Genomic DNA, 18,004 nt, shown 5'->3' with positions numbered 1-18,004 from the left:
AAACAACTTATCCAAACAAGTTTTTGTTTTTTATTTTTAAAAACAATTTCTCAAAGACACTTATCTGTATCTTGTTTCCACACATGCCCTCAATTTTTTAAAAATGCCCCAACGTATATGTGAATTTTATTGCTCACATGGATGAGTTAATGATGTGAAAGAGAAGAAGATAAGAGGCATTAAATCCTTGGAAAAATAATGAATAATTTGTGATGATGAGAAATGGCACTTCGAGGTTGGTAGGTATTGGAGAATTAATGCAACTCTACTGTTGAATCCCCACGTAGCTCATGGACCACATGCAAGTGGAGCCAATTCATCTACCATTTTGGAATTTGGAATGTAGTTCATATTTTTAGTTACTCCAAACGAAGATTATGCAACATCCAAAAACTTTTTAGATTTTTCTTGCAAAGCTCCCTCAGGGTAGCCCAACCAATCTATTTGTCATCCTACGCAAATAAGTAATCATAATTTTTAAATTCAATTTTTTTTCTCAGTTATAGATTTATTTAGGCTATATTTGATTCTCGTAGAGTTTAAAGAAAAACACGAGGAAAAGGAAATAAGTAAAAAATAATAATAATAATAATAAAAATTAAAGTCAAATTATTTTTAGATGTTTTTTCATTTTTTTTATTTAACCCTTTTATATAAATGTTAAATAATTTAAAAATATATAAATTTCTTAATAATTAAGTTATATTTGATTATCTTTCACATTTTTCATAATACAACTAAACATGAGAATAACATTTTTCTTATCATTTTTTTTCCTTAATATTTTTCAGAAACCAATTATATACTTAATTTACATGTGATATTCAAATATTATAATTAAGGTTTAGGTGATGCGTAATAATTTATATTTAAATATCATAATTAAGGTTTAGGTCATGCATCAAGGTGTATATGAATGATTGATGTTCATTATTAGTACCAAATCCATTATTCATCTGTTCATCCAGTTATCAACACCACCCCACCCCCCAACTTTACATTGTGATGCGCCCTACACTAAATTCGTTGGACCAATAAACTAATCATATGATATGATCTGTCATTGGCAAGGTATTTTTAATTTTGAGGGATACATTTTACATTTTGAAGAAATTTTAGAACTACTATCAAAATGTTACCCTATCTAGCCATTTTGATAAACGGCTATCTCCTCTATAAGCAGATATGCTTGGCCCCTACATATCAAAATCCTTTCATTCACAAATTTTATATGATGTGCTTTTTCACTATCTAGCCATTTATTTTGAAGCCTTATATGCATGCCTGGCAAGTTGAACTACTTTTGCATGCAGTAATGTATAGTATATCATGTGTAGATTTAATCCATTCTACTATGGTGAGCTTATAATCTACCTTTTATGGCAAGGACTTCGACCAGTCAATTCTCAATGTGAATCAACATCTTCAAGAACTAACAAAACGCTATGTCTGCCCATTACTGTTCACAGCTTGAATGGTGCGGTTACTAAAGAAATCATTAATGCATGGAAGATTGGTGGTGTGGAGCCTATATATTTTTCTTTCTGATCTACAGATTTATTCTTCCCTTCCATAGCGGAAGATTTTTCTCCAGGAGCATGGAGATAGAGGTGGAAGGTGGTGATGGTGGTGGTGGTAGCGGAGGAGGAGATGTGGGGGTGGTGGCTCACTTGGTTTGGGAAGATTTGACAGTGGTGGTGCCAAGTTTTGGGAGTGGAGCCACCAGGAGGGTGCTGCAAGGGCTTAGTGGGTATGCTGAGCCTGGTAGGCTCATGGCTGTTATGGGTCCCTCTGGCTCCGGAAAATCCACTCTTCTTGATTCATTAGCTGGTTATTATTTGCTCTCCTCCTCTCTATTTCATCTCCCAACTGCATGACACATAATAAAGAAAAATGATTAAAAACTTCTATATATAAAGTTAAAAAAAAAAAAAAAAGTTTTTAACTTCTAGAGGTATTGTGATGTTGAATTATGGTGATTGTTTAGGTTGTTGATTGCTTCATTGATTAAGTTCTATGGATGTATGGATGTTAAGAAAAAGTTTCTTGGACTTTTTTTACAGGTAGACTATCAAGAAATGTGATTTTGTCTGGAAATGTTGTTCTCAATGGAAAGAAGAGGAGCCTCGATCATGGTGGAGTTGTAAGTAACCTTCCACTTTTTGCTAATTAAAGATTTTCGTTTAAAGTTTGTATAAAAATATGAAAAAAGTCTTGGAAGTTAAAAATTAGGTATTTAAAAGAAATGGCAAGATCAAGTTGATATTTTTTTTAAAACATCTTTCTATTACTTGTTGTGATTCACTTATTATTGGGATCCTTTGTGATTGACATGAACGTAATTTTAAGAGACATTTTTAATTTAAAAAGTATTTTTGAAAAAAATATAGTCTTTTTTGAGGAACTATCTTTTAGAATAATTTTTTATTCTTCAAAACAAAAAATACAAAAAACACGTTAGACAATTAAAAATTATTTTCTATTTTATTTATTTATTTTAAGAACATAAAATAAGATGATTTTAAAGAACATCTTTTAATTATTTTATATTATTTTTACTTATTTCCTAATAATTGTTTTAAGAAATAATTATACAAACATATAGAATAATTAAAAATAAAATACTAGATATAAAAATTATTTTTAAAATATATTTAAAAATATTAAAGATAATTATTTTAAGTTTTCAAATAGACTTTTATTTTACAAAGATCGTAGAACAATTTTCAAAAATTGTTTTAGAAAACTATTTATTAGAATTGTTTTTTAAGATAGTTACCAAACATGTCATAGGTATTTGATACAATCCAGGAAACACTTTTAAAAATCTAAAAATACGTTTTAATTGAAAGTGTTTTAAAAATAATCATTTATCAAAACTTTTACAGAAAATAATATAAGTGATTTTCCAACATCACGGGTGATTTTTTAGATTTTCAAAAATGTTTCATAAATTTTGTCAAACAACCCTTTTTTTTTCAAAAAATATTTTTTAAATTGAAAATGCTTATTAGAATCACTACTAAATAGACTCTTGATTTAGACAACTTAAAAAAGCATGTATAATAAAAATAAAAGAAAAACAATCATAAAAGAATCCCACGTTATTTTGAAAAAGGGGTAAAAGAAAAATAAATAATATAAGTTAATACAACACTATTTTTATATAATAATTTTTAATGTATATATAATATTAAATATTAATGATATAATGTAAAATTTATTTATTATGAACAATATTAAGCAATATTATTGATAAAAGTAAAAATAAATCACCAATTAATTACAAATATTTTACTAGTAAGGTTTGAGGATTTTGTGTTTTTCAAGAAATCATTAAAAATCTATTTATAAAATAATTGAATTAGGAAATGTTGAAGTTAAAGACACAATTAATTAGGAAAGGAACTTTTCAAAAAAGGGAAGTCCTTCTCAATGTGGCAAGGTTTGAAGTCTTGGATCAATTGAGAGTGCCTCTGAGTCAATCCCAGTGGAAAGTGAAAATTCTGCTTGGATAAGAGAAGTTGCAACTTGCATCATATGGTCATCTCATTTCTTACCGTTAAATTTTAAATATATTATTAATTTTTGTATGATAAAATAATTTATAAAATATGTAATAACTAACTTTAATCTTCAATTGCAAATATGATTTTTTTTTACATCATTTACCATTGTAAATATACTCAAATACTAAAATATAAGGACCTATTTAGTAATTATTTTTTAAAATAAATTTGAAAAATAGTTTTTAAAAATAGTTTTTTAAAACTGTTTTTAAATTTTTGTAAAATAAAAGTTTGTTTAAAAATTTAAAATATTGTCAACCTATTTTTAATATTTTTAAATTTTGTTTTAAAAATTATTTTTATATCTACTATTTTATTTTTAATTTTTCTACATATTTATATTATTTTTTAAAATAACAATACAACTCAAAGATATTATTTGAAAATATCATGTTTTCTACTTTTAAAAATCCAAAAAATAGAAAACAGCTTTTCATTATCAAACATATTTTCTATATTTTTTTTTATGCTGGGAAACAAAAAATTGTTCTAAAAAATAGTTCCCAAATGACCCTAAGTTTTTTCTTTCTTTCTTTCTTTTTCTGTATGAATGTTATGATCATAGGTTTAAATAATTCGCAAAAGGTTTGAAAATTTATGAAATTTTTTTTGAAGATCGAATATTATAGGAGCCCAAAATGGAAATAGGGGTAAGGTTCAATTGCCATTAATTGATTAATCATAAATTGTTCATCAAAACCTCACAATAATTTTGATGCAAGAATTTTTTTTTTCAATAAATGATTGATTTTTTTTTTCAAATATATACAATGCTTTTATCAATTTAAATATGTGATACTTATATTAAAAAAAAAATCAATTTTAATATATATATATATCAATTTTAAAATCAATCCATCATTTTTTTTTTTTTTTTTTTGTATATCAATATTCAAATACTTATTATCTAGAATTCTTTTAACTTATGAAAGATTATAAAGATGGTTTGAAGAAACTCAAATACAACTTCTTTTTTATCTTTTTTTTCTTTATAACAAAAATGAAAAATTCCAACAAGGGATATGACAATATCATATCGAAATGCAAACTCCACAATATATAAAAAGTAATTCTCAAAAGCATGTGCCCTAAGTTATTAGAATTAGGAATGTCATCTCAAGCGGGAAGAGTTTATAAAAGTTAGGCTAAAAATTAAAAGGGTGTAATAAAACTTAATAATTATTATTTAATTATTTAATTTGATTTTAAGTTAAATTATTTTTAATTTATTGATTTAACCTACTTAAAAATTTAAATTAAGTCATTAAGTCATTAAATTAATTTACTAATCCTCAAATATAAGGTAGTGTTGTTTTTTTATTTTTTAACTTAATTATAAATAAAACTTAAAACTAAATAGTACTTAATAATATTAAATATTAGGCTGTTTATTTTTATAATATTTTATTTCTATTAAGTATTAAAAAATAAAGAAAAACCAACATATTATTTTTCTATTAAGTAAAAAATTTATAATAAGTTATAAAAAATGTTAAAAAAAACAAATAAATTAAAGTATTAAAAGTAAATTGTTTTTAACAAAAAGTTAAAAAAAAAAAAATACCCTCTAAGTCTGACAATCTCCAAAGCTAACCCCAATTAAATAGCTTTGGCGAAAGACCTATCTTAGTTATGAAATTACGAATATGCATTGGGTCTCACTATTCATACTTAAAAATACATGTTCAAGATTACTCTCCACTAACATGATATCATACATCTTGTCTTTGATCTTTCATGCATCTAAAGATCTATATTGTCTTTAAACATCTCTTATGTTATGATGTTGTGTCATTTAGACAACAAAGATGTTCTAAATACATCATAGGGTCACCTAGATGCTCATGGAATATGAATGTCCCCCTTACAGCAAATAATGAGGATCTATCCTACTTCACCTCTTGGTGAAGGCAATATTATATGCACCTCAAGGAGATAAATATTTCGTTCTTATTATAGGAAAGAGTACATATTTCTTCTATTTATGGCTAGACAATCCCTACTACACTCCCTTGAATGTGTCATTCTTGAGACAACATCTTGATGTTAATATGTTTTGTCTAAATCAGAAGTAAGCCTCCATGGATCCAAAATGGATTCGGTACATTTCAGTGGTAGATTCGACATTTCCCATTATTAAGCACACTAAAATTGGTTTGAGGGACTTGATTTGGTGATTAGATTAGAGGTTCATGAAAAACGAGATTGACATGTATTGAGCCCATTTTGACCAAAATAAGATTAACATGAAACCATTGTTTCTTTGTGATGTGTTATCTCCAAGAGTTTTACATTATCTTTGAACAATTAATGTGAAAATTACTATTTTAAGTACTATAAAAATGTTTCATTTTTTCGTAAAAATAAATAAGAAAGAAATTCTTGTTGTCACATAGTCCCGTCCTTGATTCCAGTGCTATTCTCTCAAACCTTCTCTCACCTTTCATTCTACGTTACTCTCCTCGCAAGCTCTTAATATTTCATTATCTCACATGGCCAGCCTCCTGCAGGTAAAAACTTGGCATAAACAATGAGTTTCAAAAAGAAATTTGAAATTATAAAAAAAAAAAAAATAGTTATTAAATTCTCAACTTGTACCCAAGCTATTCTCCACCTGAACCCAACCCAGCCCAACTCATTTATAAGCCTACGCCTCAAGTATCCACACCACAACCTTGGGTTTAAATTAAATTTCTAGCCCAACCTAAGCCCGAACCAAATCTCAAGCCAAGACGGCCTGAACCCAACGCGGCCCAACTCATTGATATATGCCTAGGCCTGAGGTACACTCAACACAAACCAATGTGGCCCACAAGTTAGGCCTAACCCTAGCATTAAGGCTTGGATTAGTCGAGGTATATATCTAGGCTCCAAACCAAGTACACGCCCCAAACCTAAGTCCCAACAAGGGATCCGATACCAGCCAAATCCAAAAAGTCCATCAGGCGAAAAAGATAACTCTCATGGTATGTGCCCAAAATTATTTATTAGATAGGGATGGATGACAACCCAATTAGGTGGGATTGTCACAACTCACAAGTTAGACAAAGTGCAAGCTGGAACAGCCTCTTAAGTTGGTTTATTTGATCACTTGCTCATCCATTCTTGGACTTGTTTCAGGCTTATGTGACCCAAGAAGACGTACTTTTGGGAACTTTGACAGTTAAAGAAACCATGACTTATTCAGCCCAACTGAGACTTCCAACTACCATGACCAAACAAAAGGTCAATAGCATTGTAGAGGAAACAATCACGGAAATGGGACTAGAACATTGTGCTGATCAGCTCATCGGAAACTGGCATTTAAGAGGCATAAGCAGTGGAGAAAAGAAGAGACTGAGTATTGCCCTAGAGATCCTAACACAACCCCATCTCTTGTTGCTGGATGAGCCTACTAGTGGCCTTGATAATGCTTCAGCCTTCTTCATAACTCAAACTCTTAAAAACGCCGCTTTCAATGGAAGAACTGTGATTTCTTCCATTCATCAGCCGAGCAGTGAAGTGTTTGCACTTTTAGATGACCTTCTTTTATTGTCCAATGGCGAAACCGTGTACTTTGGAGAGGCAAAGATGGCTTTACAGGTACCAAAACGATACTTCATTATTATTATGTGCTTCATTTTCTTCGAAAAAGATATGAATATTCTCAATTGTCAAATTTCTAGATTGATATATTTCGAAGCACCCTAAGAATATTGCGTGTGCTGATCTCTTCTGGTTATTAAATTTTACAGTTCTTTGCCGAGGCGGGATTTCCATGTCCAAGTAGAAGAAATCCGTCTGATCACTTTCTTCACTGCACCAATTCAAGCTTTGACACGGTCAGGAGCACGTTAATTAGGTCCCATAGAATGCATGTATGTTTGCTGCATGCCATTGTTTTTGAATCAAATCTTCCATGTTTAAGACTCCTTTAGGAGTCCAACTTTATGGATTTCTGCTAACTATACAAGTTTTCTATGGTTCATCCCTGTAAATTTTGTTTCCCACAGGAACCCGAACAGTCATCGGATTCTTTGATGAATTTGGGAGCAGTAGAGATCAAAGCAACACTTATTGAGAAATACAATTGCTCAAAGTATGCAACCAAAACAAGATCCAGGATTCGAGAAATCTCCAACACTGTACGGAACCTTTCAACTATATATGAGCTTAACTGATGAGTTTAGATTAATATTTTTGCCCATTTTTTTGCTTCTTTGGTAGTCGTTCTTCTTTGATAAAATTTTAAGACCTAGTCTTACTATATCCCAGATCCAACTCCTCTTGAAAGATTAATTCTCCATCCCACTAGGGTTTTCATTTATGTCCTCGACATCTTTCCTTTCTTCTGAAGGGTGAATCATCACTCGATGTCAAATTAATATGGTTTTGGGAGAAGATTTTCTTTTTGAATTTTTTCTTCTTCCGTTATCATGTCATTCTAGTTGTTTACACTTTGAAAGGCTTTATAAAAAATATATGACTTTTTGACCAATCAAATAATTGTTTAAAATTATTTGTATTTTTCTAAAATATTCATAGATAGCTTAATTTTATTTTTATGTAGGAAAGTAGGAAGTTTGTGGAACCTCTTGGAGTCATCTACACTAGTGGAAGAGTGTGGAAGACTCTAAAAAAACTTGGAGATGTCCACACATAGCTATAGTAAAGTGGAAGATAAGGAAAGAGTGTGAAGCTATCTAGAGAATTCTAGACAAGTTTTGTAAATACTTGTAAATAACCTCTCTATAGAATTTTGTAGAAAATTCTTGATTTGTAAGGAACCTTTAACGTTCCAGAGAGTTCCTAAGGTGTTTATAAATAAATGAAAACCTCATTTGATCAAGACACCAAATAAGCGAAAACTTCATAAGCAACTAGCCTTGTAAAAGCCTCCTTGTGCAATAACATTTGTTTTCTTTAAGTGTTGCCTTTCCTAAGTTAACGTGCCCCTTATGCTTAGCTTGACACTTTTAAGGAATTAAGCTTTATTGATTACAATTTTGTAGTAGTTATACTAAGCATCATTAATTGCAATTTTGTAATAGTAATCATTATTTAACCAACATATCACACATCTCAATGTGTCAATTTACCATGAGTCCAAACCTTTCTAATACTTGAAAAATAAAATTTTCAAATATAAAAAAGATTAAAAACATTTCCTAATTAAATTACTGTTAAATATATTTTAAATTTGTTTGTTCAATTAAACTTTGTCCATATTACAAATTGAAAACTTCTTCTATGGTTAGATCAGTATTAATAATTTACCCGATTAAGTCCATAATTATTGAAGATGACAAAAAATCTCTCACTATCATATGGAAGGTGATAGATCCACAGCTTTTGAATTTCAAAACCCCCGTAACCACACAAATAGTATTTCAAATTGTTTTCTCATTACCCTCGTAATCCAGGGATACGTAGAAAGAAACAATTTCCTATTATGGCAAAAAAAAAAAACTATTTCTAGAAGAAAAGCCTCAAAATAAAAAGGCCTATTACATGAATATTAAACCTTCCGGTCTATCGGATATATCATACAGATATCATTAATCTTGAAGAACCCCAGATCAGTTATTAATGTGTTCTATCTTTTGATAATACACTTTCTTATAGTAATTAATGCCTATATATATATAATCAAAACTTCATGTGCCATAGCATGAACTTGTGACTGAAAGAAAAGGACGAAGCAAGGCAAGATGGTGGGTGCAACTTTTAACACTTGTGCGAAGGTCTTTTGTAAACATGTCAAGAGACTGGGGATATTACCGGATGAGGGTATTAGCCTACATTCTTCTATCTCTATCCGTGGGTACCGTCTTTTATGATATTGGCACCACTACAAGCTTTATTGCACTCTTGGCTCGTGTAAATTGCGGCGGTTATGTAATGGGTTTGTTGACATTCCTATCAATTGGAGGCTTCCCCTCCTTCATCGAGGAAGTTAAGGTAAATAACAATTTTTTATAGGGAAAATTAGAAAAAAAAAATTAAGCAATCAATGATTAACATCATTAAAGTATGCATGGCATGGCACTATACTGGTTCTAATCTTCTTTTTTCCTTGTCTAGCAGGTTTTTAGTCATGAAAGGACCAAAGGGCATTATGGAAATGCTGTATTTGTTTTATCCAACTTCCTATCTTCATTCCCCTTCTTGGTTGGAATCTCAGTTTCTTCCATAACTATTATTTTTTACATGGGAAAAATTGGGTCTGATTTCTCACATTATGCCTACTTATGCCTAGTTCTATTTGGCTGCATTGCTGCAGTAGAAAGCAGTATGATGCTTGTTGCTTCTTTGGTTCCCAACTACAAGATGGGAATCCTAGTCGGCTGTGGATTTATTGTAAGCAAAGCTACATCTTGAACCCCAAGCAATCAGCTAGCTAGCTTCTTTGTTTATCCATCCATCATCTTCTTCAGTCTAGCACGGGCGGTCCATTATCGATTATATGTCAGCCCTAATTAATGGTTGTCTATGCAGGGCGTTATGATGCTGGCCTCCGGGTACTACAGAAAACAAGATGATATGCCCAAACCTTTCTTGCGCTACCCCATTTCATATATCAGTTTCATGGCTTGGACATTTAAGGTACTTCTTAAAAACAAAATTTTGGATCCTTTTCTTGGAATGATTTAGTAAGATAAATCATTTCAAAGCTTGAAAGGATTAGTGCTTCTTGTCAGTTAGGCCTTTATAAATCAAAAGAGAAGAAATAATCAATCATTGAATGATTTGAGACCAAAGGAACTATATATTCAGATAGCTAATTTGCATTAATGTTATAATGCAAACTCTAGGGATTATACAAGAGTCTTCTGATGGGGCTTGAGTTCGATCCTCTTATACCTGGTAATCCAAAATTGAAGGGGGAGTTCTTATTGAGAACCATGCTTGGAATTTCATTAAGTCATTCAAAATGGTGGGACTTAGCTGCTGTTCTAGCCATTGCCGTATCATACCGACTTCTCTTCCTTGCTGTTCTGAAGCTCAAGGAGCAAGGTTCACCACTGCTTTTGACACTTTACACCAACAAAATTCTGCAACTTCTCCGTAAGAGACAGAAGCCATGTTTGTCTTCCGAAAGGCACCATCCTTCCTATTCACTGTCCTCACAAGAGGGCTTTAGCTCTCCAATAGTCTAGAGCCAGCAAGAGATCAACCATATATTGAATCACAAATTACATGTATTACATATTTTATGGAAGCTAATAATTAACGGACACCATCTCAATCACCAACGAGTTTCATCATTTTTGGCTTTGATGGGTGCAAGCATGTGGGTGAAGATGTTGAAATAGTATCACAAAAAAGCTAAGATGCTATTTGATAAGGGTTTCTTAAAACAATTTTAAGTTCTTGGAATAAAAGCACCGAAAAATACATTTGATAATAAAAAAATAAAAAACAAGGTGTTTTCAAATAATACATTTTAATTGTTTTCTAATTATTGTTTAAAATTGAAGTATCCTAGATAAAAATGCTTTTAATAAAAGTACAAAAAATAGATAAAAAAACATTTAAGGTTCTAAAACAGATATTTATTTTATAAAACATTAAGAAACAGTTTTCAAAAACTGTTTTTCATAATTGTTTTTAAAAACACTTGTGACACGTATGCTTGAAGAATTTTATATGTGAGGTATCAATGCTCGATCTTCAAAAATTAATGCAATATGCATACACATATATGCAATGTATTTATTGAATAAGACAGAAATATTAATTCGCTTCACACTCATAGGATGGGTATTGTTTCCAATTAACTAACTTATTAGTACTGCCAAACGCTTGACCAAAACCTAACAAAAATTTAGTATGAAGCTAGAGCTGAAAGTGGTCCAAAGTGGATACAAATATTAAAAAGGAATCTGAAGAGAGAATTGAAAAGCAAAGATCTAGAGACCATTCCTCCCTGCTACATACATAGGTTAAAACTAAAACCTACCATCGTTTAGAAAGCAAAATAACTGTGTATGGTCGGTTGAATGAAATTTATTGCAGTGTTGATAAAGCCCCACTCCAAACTGCAATGAAGTAAAATGGGCATATTTGTCCTACCTAGCTAGCAAACTAAGACAAAAGATGGAGAAGTTCATGGGCTGTTTAGCTAAAAATTCATAAGTCTAAATTAAATTGAGTTGATCATTCAAGCCAATATGACCTTCAATAACTATTGCAGCTGACTGATCATGTGCCCCCTCTCTTTTTAGACGTGTACTGTATGGTGTCGTGGCCTATGAAATAAAGAGTGTTGACTGATCATAATAAAAGTATACCCCAGCTACCTAGGGTTGGCAGATGGAAATATCCAACCCATCTTCCTAGTTCCTCAAATTAACTTCTTTGATTAGATCAAAATTGGCCTATCTTTCCATGACACATTTGAAATGATGTTATCGAAATTCTCTTCCTAGATACCAAGACCTACTGTCACAACCTTATACTTGAGAGAATAATAATACAAAATAATCAGTGATTAAGTATACCAAATTTTTTTGGAACCCTTATTCAACTCTTGATAAAATATGGAAGGATCGACCAAAGATAAAGAGTTAAAAAATATTGTGGGTGTGTAATGTTTCATCAACAATTAATGAAAATCAAAATAAGAACCTTGCAAAAAATCATATTACCTTGAGATTCATGGTCCAACAGCCATTTAAAGAAGAAAGAATATGGGTCTAGTGTATGGAGAAATACCAAGCTAGCTTCATATCAACTGAATGTTTTTAAGAGGACATATGGTGACTTTAATGGTTTCCTAAACCACCTTGAATGAAGGGGTGTGATAGCACATAAGGTAGGTAGGGTCCTTCTCATACGGAGTCAAGGAACATGCGCAGTATATGGGTCCATACTTAGGTCATGGAAATCTATAATTTTAGCCTCATTGCCATGTGTAGCCTCTCTCTCTCACTAACACAGAGACATACTTCATTTCTGCAGAACTGCAGCAGTAGCAGCCTATTCATAGCAATATTAATGGGACTTTGCCGGCCAGTAGTTACTTGGCACATTACTTCTTTCATCAGTCATCAGTCTATTTGTATCTACCATTACACCTTCTCCCTCTTCTTCTCTCCTCTTTCTTTTCTTATATTGTTCTATTCTAGCTCCTTTGTGAAGAAGGGGAGTAGTGCATGGAGATAGAGGTGGCAAATGGTGGTGGAGGGGGTAGGAGTGGTGAAGGCCATGACGGGAGAGCAAAGTATCTGGTGTGGGAAGATCTGACGGTGGTGCTGCCAAATTTTGGGAATGGACCCACAAAGAGGTTGCTTCATGGGCTCAGTGGGTGTGCTGAGGCCGGTAGGATCATGGCCATTATGGGTCCTTCTGGCTCTGGCAAATCCACGCTTCTCGATTCCTTGGCAGGTCCATCTTTCTGTTTCTTTCATTAACACTAACCCATGATCAATACACTCTTATTGCACAGCAAGAGGGGCCTTTTCTTTCCATTTTTTTATTTTGGGTTTTTGAGATAGATCTCATTGTTTATTCTTCTGGGAAAGCATATTAAAGATAGATCTCATTGTTTATTCTTCTGGGAAAGCATATTAAAGTTGCCTGCTTTTCCTTTCCTTGTATACATATAGATTTGTGCTCATCCTTAAGTGTCAGAATGCTTGAGTAGTTTCGCATTGAAGTCATGAATCTTGGACAATAAGTTTATTATTGGTTTCATGATTTCATCCATTTGATTCATACTCATGCCATATAACTCAAGCTTTTATGCTGTCCTAGTATTTTTGGTTGGAGGGTGATGAGCCTTTTTTTTTTTTAACTTTCTTATTAGCATGATAACAAATATGTTACAAATAATATGTACCGCATTCTTTCTTCTTTCTGCTAGTCATCATGGAAATATTGTAACTTTTTAGAATTTTTTTTTCTCATTTAAATTATGTTAACATAAGCTTTGAGTCTGCGGCAGGTAGGCTTGCAGGAAATGTTATTATGACTGGAAATGTGCTACTTAATGGGAAAAAGAGGAGACTAGACTATGGTGGTGTTGTGAGTATCCATGAATACATCTGTTCTTCCATGGATTTCAAATCCAAACAAAATATTTCAAGGAAAAATGTTTTAATTTCCAATGATACTTTACTTCAATTGCTTTACTGGTCATAAGATTTTGAGTATGAAACATCACCTTTCAAATGATTTCAGCCTTAACGCAAGTAATTTTAGTATAAGAATACATTTGGGAGTGATGTTAAAAAATGTTTTTAGCATTTTTAATATTTTAATGATAAATTTTTTAAATATTAAAAATATTAAAAACGCTTCCTATAATTATTACCAAACGGGTTCTAAGTGCTTTTAACTTATAACATTTTTTTTTTACCATAATGCTATTATATCATAAATGAATTGGGAAAAATATTGGTGATTTTGTTGGCATTTTTTTTAAAAAAAAGTACCTACCCAATAATTCTTGAAAAGCCACTTCTAAACATTAAGTGCTTCTAACCCTATCTTTATTTCAGAAGGGCCTTTCTGGAAACTCATTCTCAGAGTAAATTGGGAAATGGAAAATCACAAAAATAATAGGAATAGTAATAATACATGAAATTCTTCAAGAACTCATGAGATGCGACCAATTTTCCATTGATTGCAAGAATTGAAGTGCAAGTAATTTAAAAAACAAAATAGATCAATAGGATTCATTATTCACTTTCACTCTGTCTTGTCTGAAGTCTCAATTCTATGGCTCTCAGGCTTATGTGACTCAAGAGGATGTTTTGTTGGGAACTCTAACAGTGAAAGAAACACTGTCATACTCAGCTCACCTGAGGCTTCCATCTTCCATGACCAGAGAGGAGGTTGATGAGATTGTAGAGGGAACAATCATGGAAATGGGACTCCAAGATTGCTCTGATCGGTTGGTCGGAAACTGGCATCTCAGAGGCATAAGTGGGGGTGAAAAGAAGAGAGTCAGCATTGCACTAGAAATCCTATCGAGGCCTCGTCTCTTGTTTCTTGATGAACCTACTAGCGGCCTTGACAGTGCCTCAGCTTTTTTCGTGACTCACACTCTGCGAAACATAGCTCGTGATGGCAGAATAGTCATCTCTTCTATCCACCAGCCGAGTAGTGAAGTATTTGCACTCTTTGATGACCTTTTCATGCTTTCTGGTGGCGAGACGATTTACTCTGGAGAAGCAAAGAAGGCTGTAGAGGTATAAGACTGTGCATTCCTTACAACTTTAAGCCATAGCAGTTTTTCAAATCTAACTCAAAAAGTTGAATTATAATTATTCTGTCAATGTGTGAGATTCTTACAGTTCTTTGATGAAGCTGGTTTTCCATGCCCAAGTAGAAGAAATCCTTCTGATCACTTCCTTCGCTGTATTAATTCAGACTTTGATGTTGTTACTGCCACCTTGAAGGGATCTCAAAGAAAATATGTACGTATGATGTAGCAGCTTTACTACCATTGATTTCTCTACATGCTGCACATGTATGCAAACGAATATAAGTTCATCGAGGCTCAAACTTTATCCACAACCTGAAAAATATGCTAAGAAAATGCAATTCTAGTTCACGCATTCTTCAAATACTTTTCCAGGAATTTGTATGTTAATCATCTATATTTCTTGAACTCCTGAACTGCAGGAAATCCAATCAACAGATCCTTTGATGAACTTGGCAACAGCAGAGATCAAAGCAATGCTTGTTCGAAAATACAAACTCTCAGAATATGCAAACAGGGCAAGAGCTAGGATTCAGGAAATCTCAACCATTGTATGCATTTCAGACCCTTTCTCTATGTATAACAACTCTCTACTTTTTGAGAAAAGCTGCATGAATTCATTGACCACTTGCAAGAAAATAACATTCATTAGGAAAAAGAGAGTTCAATTACTCTATTGTGGAAAAGAAAAATGGAGAAATACAATCTACATTAATTTGTTATTTACCAGAATGTAACATGCATCAATAAACGAACGCTGGAAGTTTACAAGTACCTCTTTTGCAGGAAGGACTCGTGAGTGAATCTGAAAGGGGGAGCCAAGCAAGATGGTGGAAGCAGCTGTCCACACTGACACGACGCTCTTCTGTGAACATGTCTAGAGATATAGGTTATTACTGGTTAAGAGTAATAATATATACAGTTGTATCTGTTTGTGTTGGTACCATCTATTTCGATGTTGGCACTGGCTATACTTCAATCCTTGCACGGGGAGCTTGTGGCGGATTTGTATCAGGCTTTATGACATTCATGTCCATTGGAGGTTTCCCATCCTTCATTGAAGAAATGAAGGTAATAATCCCAGTTCAGGAGCAAAAAACACCCCACTGGGGAACCATGATACTAAAGCTTTTGATGCTTCTTTTCCTTCTATGAAACAGGTGTTTTATAGAGAAAGGCTCAATGGGCACTACGGAATTTTGGTGTTTATCCTATCAAACTTCCTCTCTTCACTCCCATTCTTGATTGGAATGTCACTTACTACCACAACTATCATTTACTACACGGTGAAACTCCAGCCAGGATTTCTCCATTATACGTTTGGCTTCCTCACTCTTCTTAGCTCCATTGCTGTTGTTGAGAGCATCATGATGATTGTAGCTTCGCTGGTTCCCAACTTCTTGCTAGGAATGATAACCGGTGCTGGAATCATCGTAAGGAAAACTACTACCTAAACCTTTTTATAGATTTATTGTTTTTGTGTATTATGTAAGTTTATAATTCAGTAGCTGTTTACACAGGGAATCATGATGATGACATCTGGGTTTTTCCGATTGCTGCCTGATATTCCCAAGCCAGTTTGGCGCTACCCAATTTCATATATCAATTATGGAGCATGGGCTTTGCAGGTAACTTCCCCTGAAAATCACACTGCTCCAAACAACTCACAAAGAACCATAGGAAATGCTAACACAAAACGTAGAGAAGAAAAAACAAGTCTTAAGAGATAAGGCCAAACAAAATAAATTCAATAAAAATGAAATTCCCTAAAAGGTTTATTCTATATGCATCATACCATGTGCAAGCACGAAAAGACTAAATGTGGCAGCATACAACCACAGAAAATGAGACCTGATGTCCCATTTGTTCAGCTTACTTGACACACATATATCAAAATCAACCTGCAAACAAAATCACGTTTCCACTTAAGTTTTGCAGAGTCATTTATTAGAATAGAAGGCAAGAGAAAACTGATTTGGATTTCAAACAAAAAGATACGAAAAGAATATTCATAGCTCTATATAGATATACATACATATAGATATATAGAAAAGGATTCAGAGTACCAAATATTTAGATCAGATCATAATCATATCCACAGAAACCAAGTCAGTTTCCTTGGAACAGATCATAGCATACCTTGGTGAGCTTCTTGTAGATTAGGTAGATCATGCACCATGCTGGATGACCCAATTTTGTGACATATTTAGCCACAAATTCTTGTAAATAAATGCTTATTATGTTGGTTAATTTGGGTATTTCCTTCAACATGGTCAATATAGGGGGCATACAAGAATGAACTGATAGGGCTCGAGTTTGATCCTCCATTTCCTGGTGAACCAAAACTGAAAGGCGAGCATATCCTCACAACTATCCTGGGTGTTCGAATGGATCATTCCAAGTGGTGGGACTTGACTGCTGTTGTAATCATTCTCATATCATACAGAGTTCTCTTCTTCACTATTCTCAAGTTGAGGGAGAGAACTTCACCATTGTTCCGAAGGCTTTACACCAAGAGAACTCTGCATCATCTTGAGAAGAGGCCATCATTCAGGAAGAAGCCATCATTTCCTTCAAAGAGGCACCAAACTCTCAATTCGTTGTCTTCTCAAGAGGGTCTTAACTCTCCCCTTCATTAGCAGCAACATCATAATCATTATTTTTATTACAAGTTTAAAGGATGTAATCCACTTCTATTGTAATGAAGGATCACACATTTTCGAACACAATGGGTGCTATGGTTTGGTTGTTATTTGGTTTTTAATACCTACAATGAGAGTGAAACGCTCTTCATGATAAATGAATTTCATCATGTTTTCACCACTTTATTTCATTGCACTATGACTAGTTCATTTTTGTCTCAGTGACAGTGCATGCATAAAGTTCAATATCATATGGTGAAGAAACAGTAGGACATCAACCTATGAGACCAATATGGCAACACACTAATAAGAAAAACAGAACAAATATAAAGTTTCTGTTGGAATTTTATGTTATGGAAAAGATTGGTATGCTTCTGAACAAGAAAACAGAAGTCATGCCAGTTTTAAATCCTAGATGTTACTTTGTTTTCTTACTCCTGACGTCTTCTTGAATGATTTTAATAACCATTAAAAGTCTAAGACGTGCTCAATTAAGATTTGTGATGGCAACAGTAGAGTTAATTTAGAGTTGAACAGATCCAAGATACAGAAATATTGACAAGGATATGAAGATAGTAAACAAGAAAAGATATAGAACTACT

At 32.7% G+C, this 18,004-nt stretch overlaps 2 protein-coding genes across 3 annotated transcripts; both read left to right on the top strand.

Annotated features, from left to right (window-relative positions):
• Positions 1 to 1,500: 1,500 nt before the first annotated feature.
• LOC117915993 (ABC transporter G family member 15-like) lies at positions 1,501 to 10,797 on the top strand. The gene is made up of 9 exons (XM_034831783.1): positions 1,501 to 1,830; positions 2,064 to 2,143; positions 6,690 to 7,151; positions 7,304 to 7,426; positions 7,562 to 7,693; positions 9,219 to 9,509; positions 9,636 to 9,908; positions 10,047 to 10,154; positions 10,364 to 10,797. Exons 1-9 carry the CDS (start codon positions 1,506 to 1,508, stop codon positions 10,706 to 10,708), a joined length of 2,139 nt encoding a protein of 712 aa, XP_034687674.1. The 5' UTR covers positions 1,501 to 1,505; the 3' UTR covers positions 10,709 to 10,797.
• A 1,684-nt stretch (positions 10,798 to 12,481) lies between these two features.
• Positions 12,482 to 17,588, top strand: LOC117915732 (ABC transporter G family member 15-like). 2 transcript variants are annotated; one of them, XM_034831399.1, is made up of 9 exons: positions 12,482 to 12,938; positions 13,498 to 13,577; positions 14,285 to 14,746; positions 14,852 to 14,974; positions 15,183 to 15,311; positions 15,547 to 15,831; positions 15,921 to 16,193; positions 16,281 to 16,388; positions 17,043 to 17,588. In XM_034831399.1, the coding sequence occupies exons 1-9, from the start codon at positions 12,707 to 12,709 to the stop codon at positions 17,397 to 17,399; spliced, it is 2,049 nt and encodes a 682-aa protein (XP_034687290.1). In that variant the 5' UTR covers positions 12,482 to 12,706; the 3' UTR covers positions 17,400 to 17,588. The 2 variants fall into 2 exon arrangements, with proteins under 2 accessions (XP_034687290.1, XP_034687292.1); XM_034831401.1 differs by lacking the exon at positions 13,498 to 13,577 and having other exon boundaries at positions 12,727 to 12,938.
• The last annotated feature ends 416 nt before the right edge of the window (positions 17,589 to 18,004 follow it).

Source organism: Vitis riparia, chromosome 6 (assembly GCF_004353265.1).
Source record: "Vitis riparia cultivar Riparia Gloire de Montpellier isolate 1030 chromosome 6, EGFV_Vit.rip_1.0, whole genome shotgun sequence".
Classification (NCBI taxonomy): domain Eukaryota; kingdom Viridiplantae; phylum Streptophyta; class Magnoliopsida; order Vitales; family Vitaceae; genus Vitis; species Vitis riparia.
Note: the sequence above shows the minus strand (reverse complement) of the source record. Positions and strands in the feature narration are given on the sequence as shown.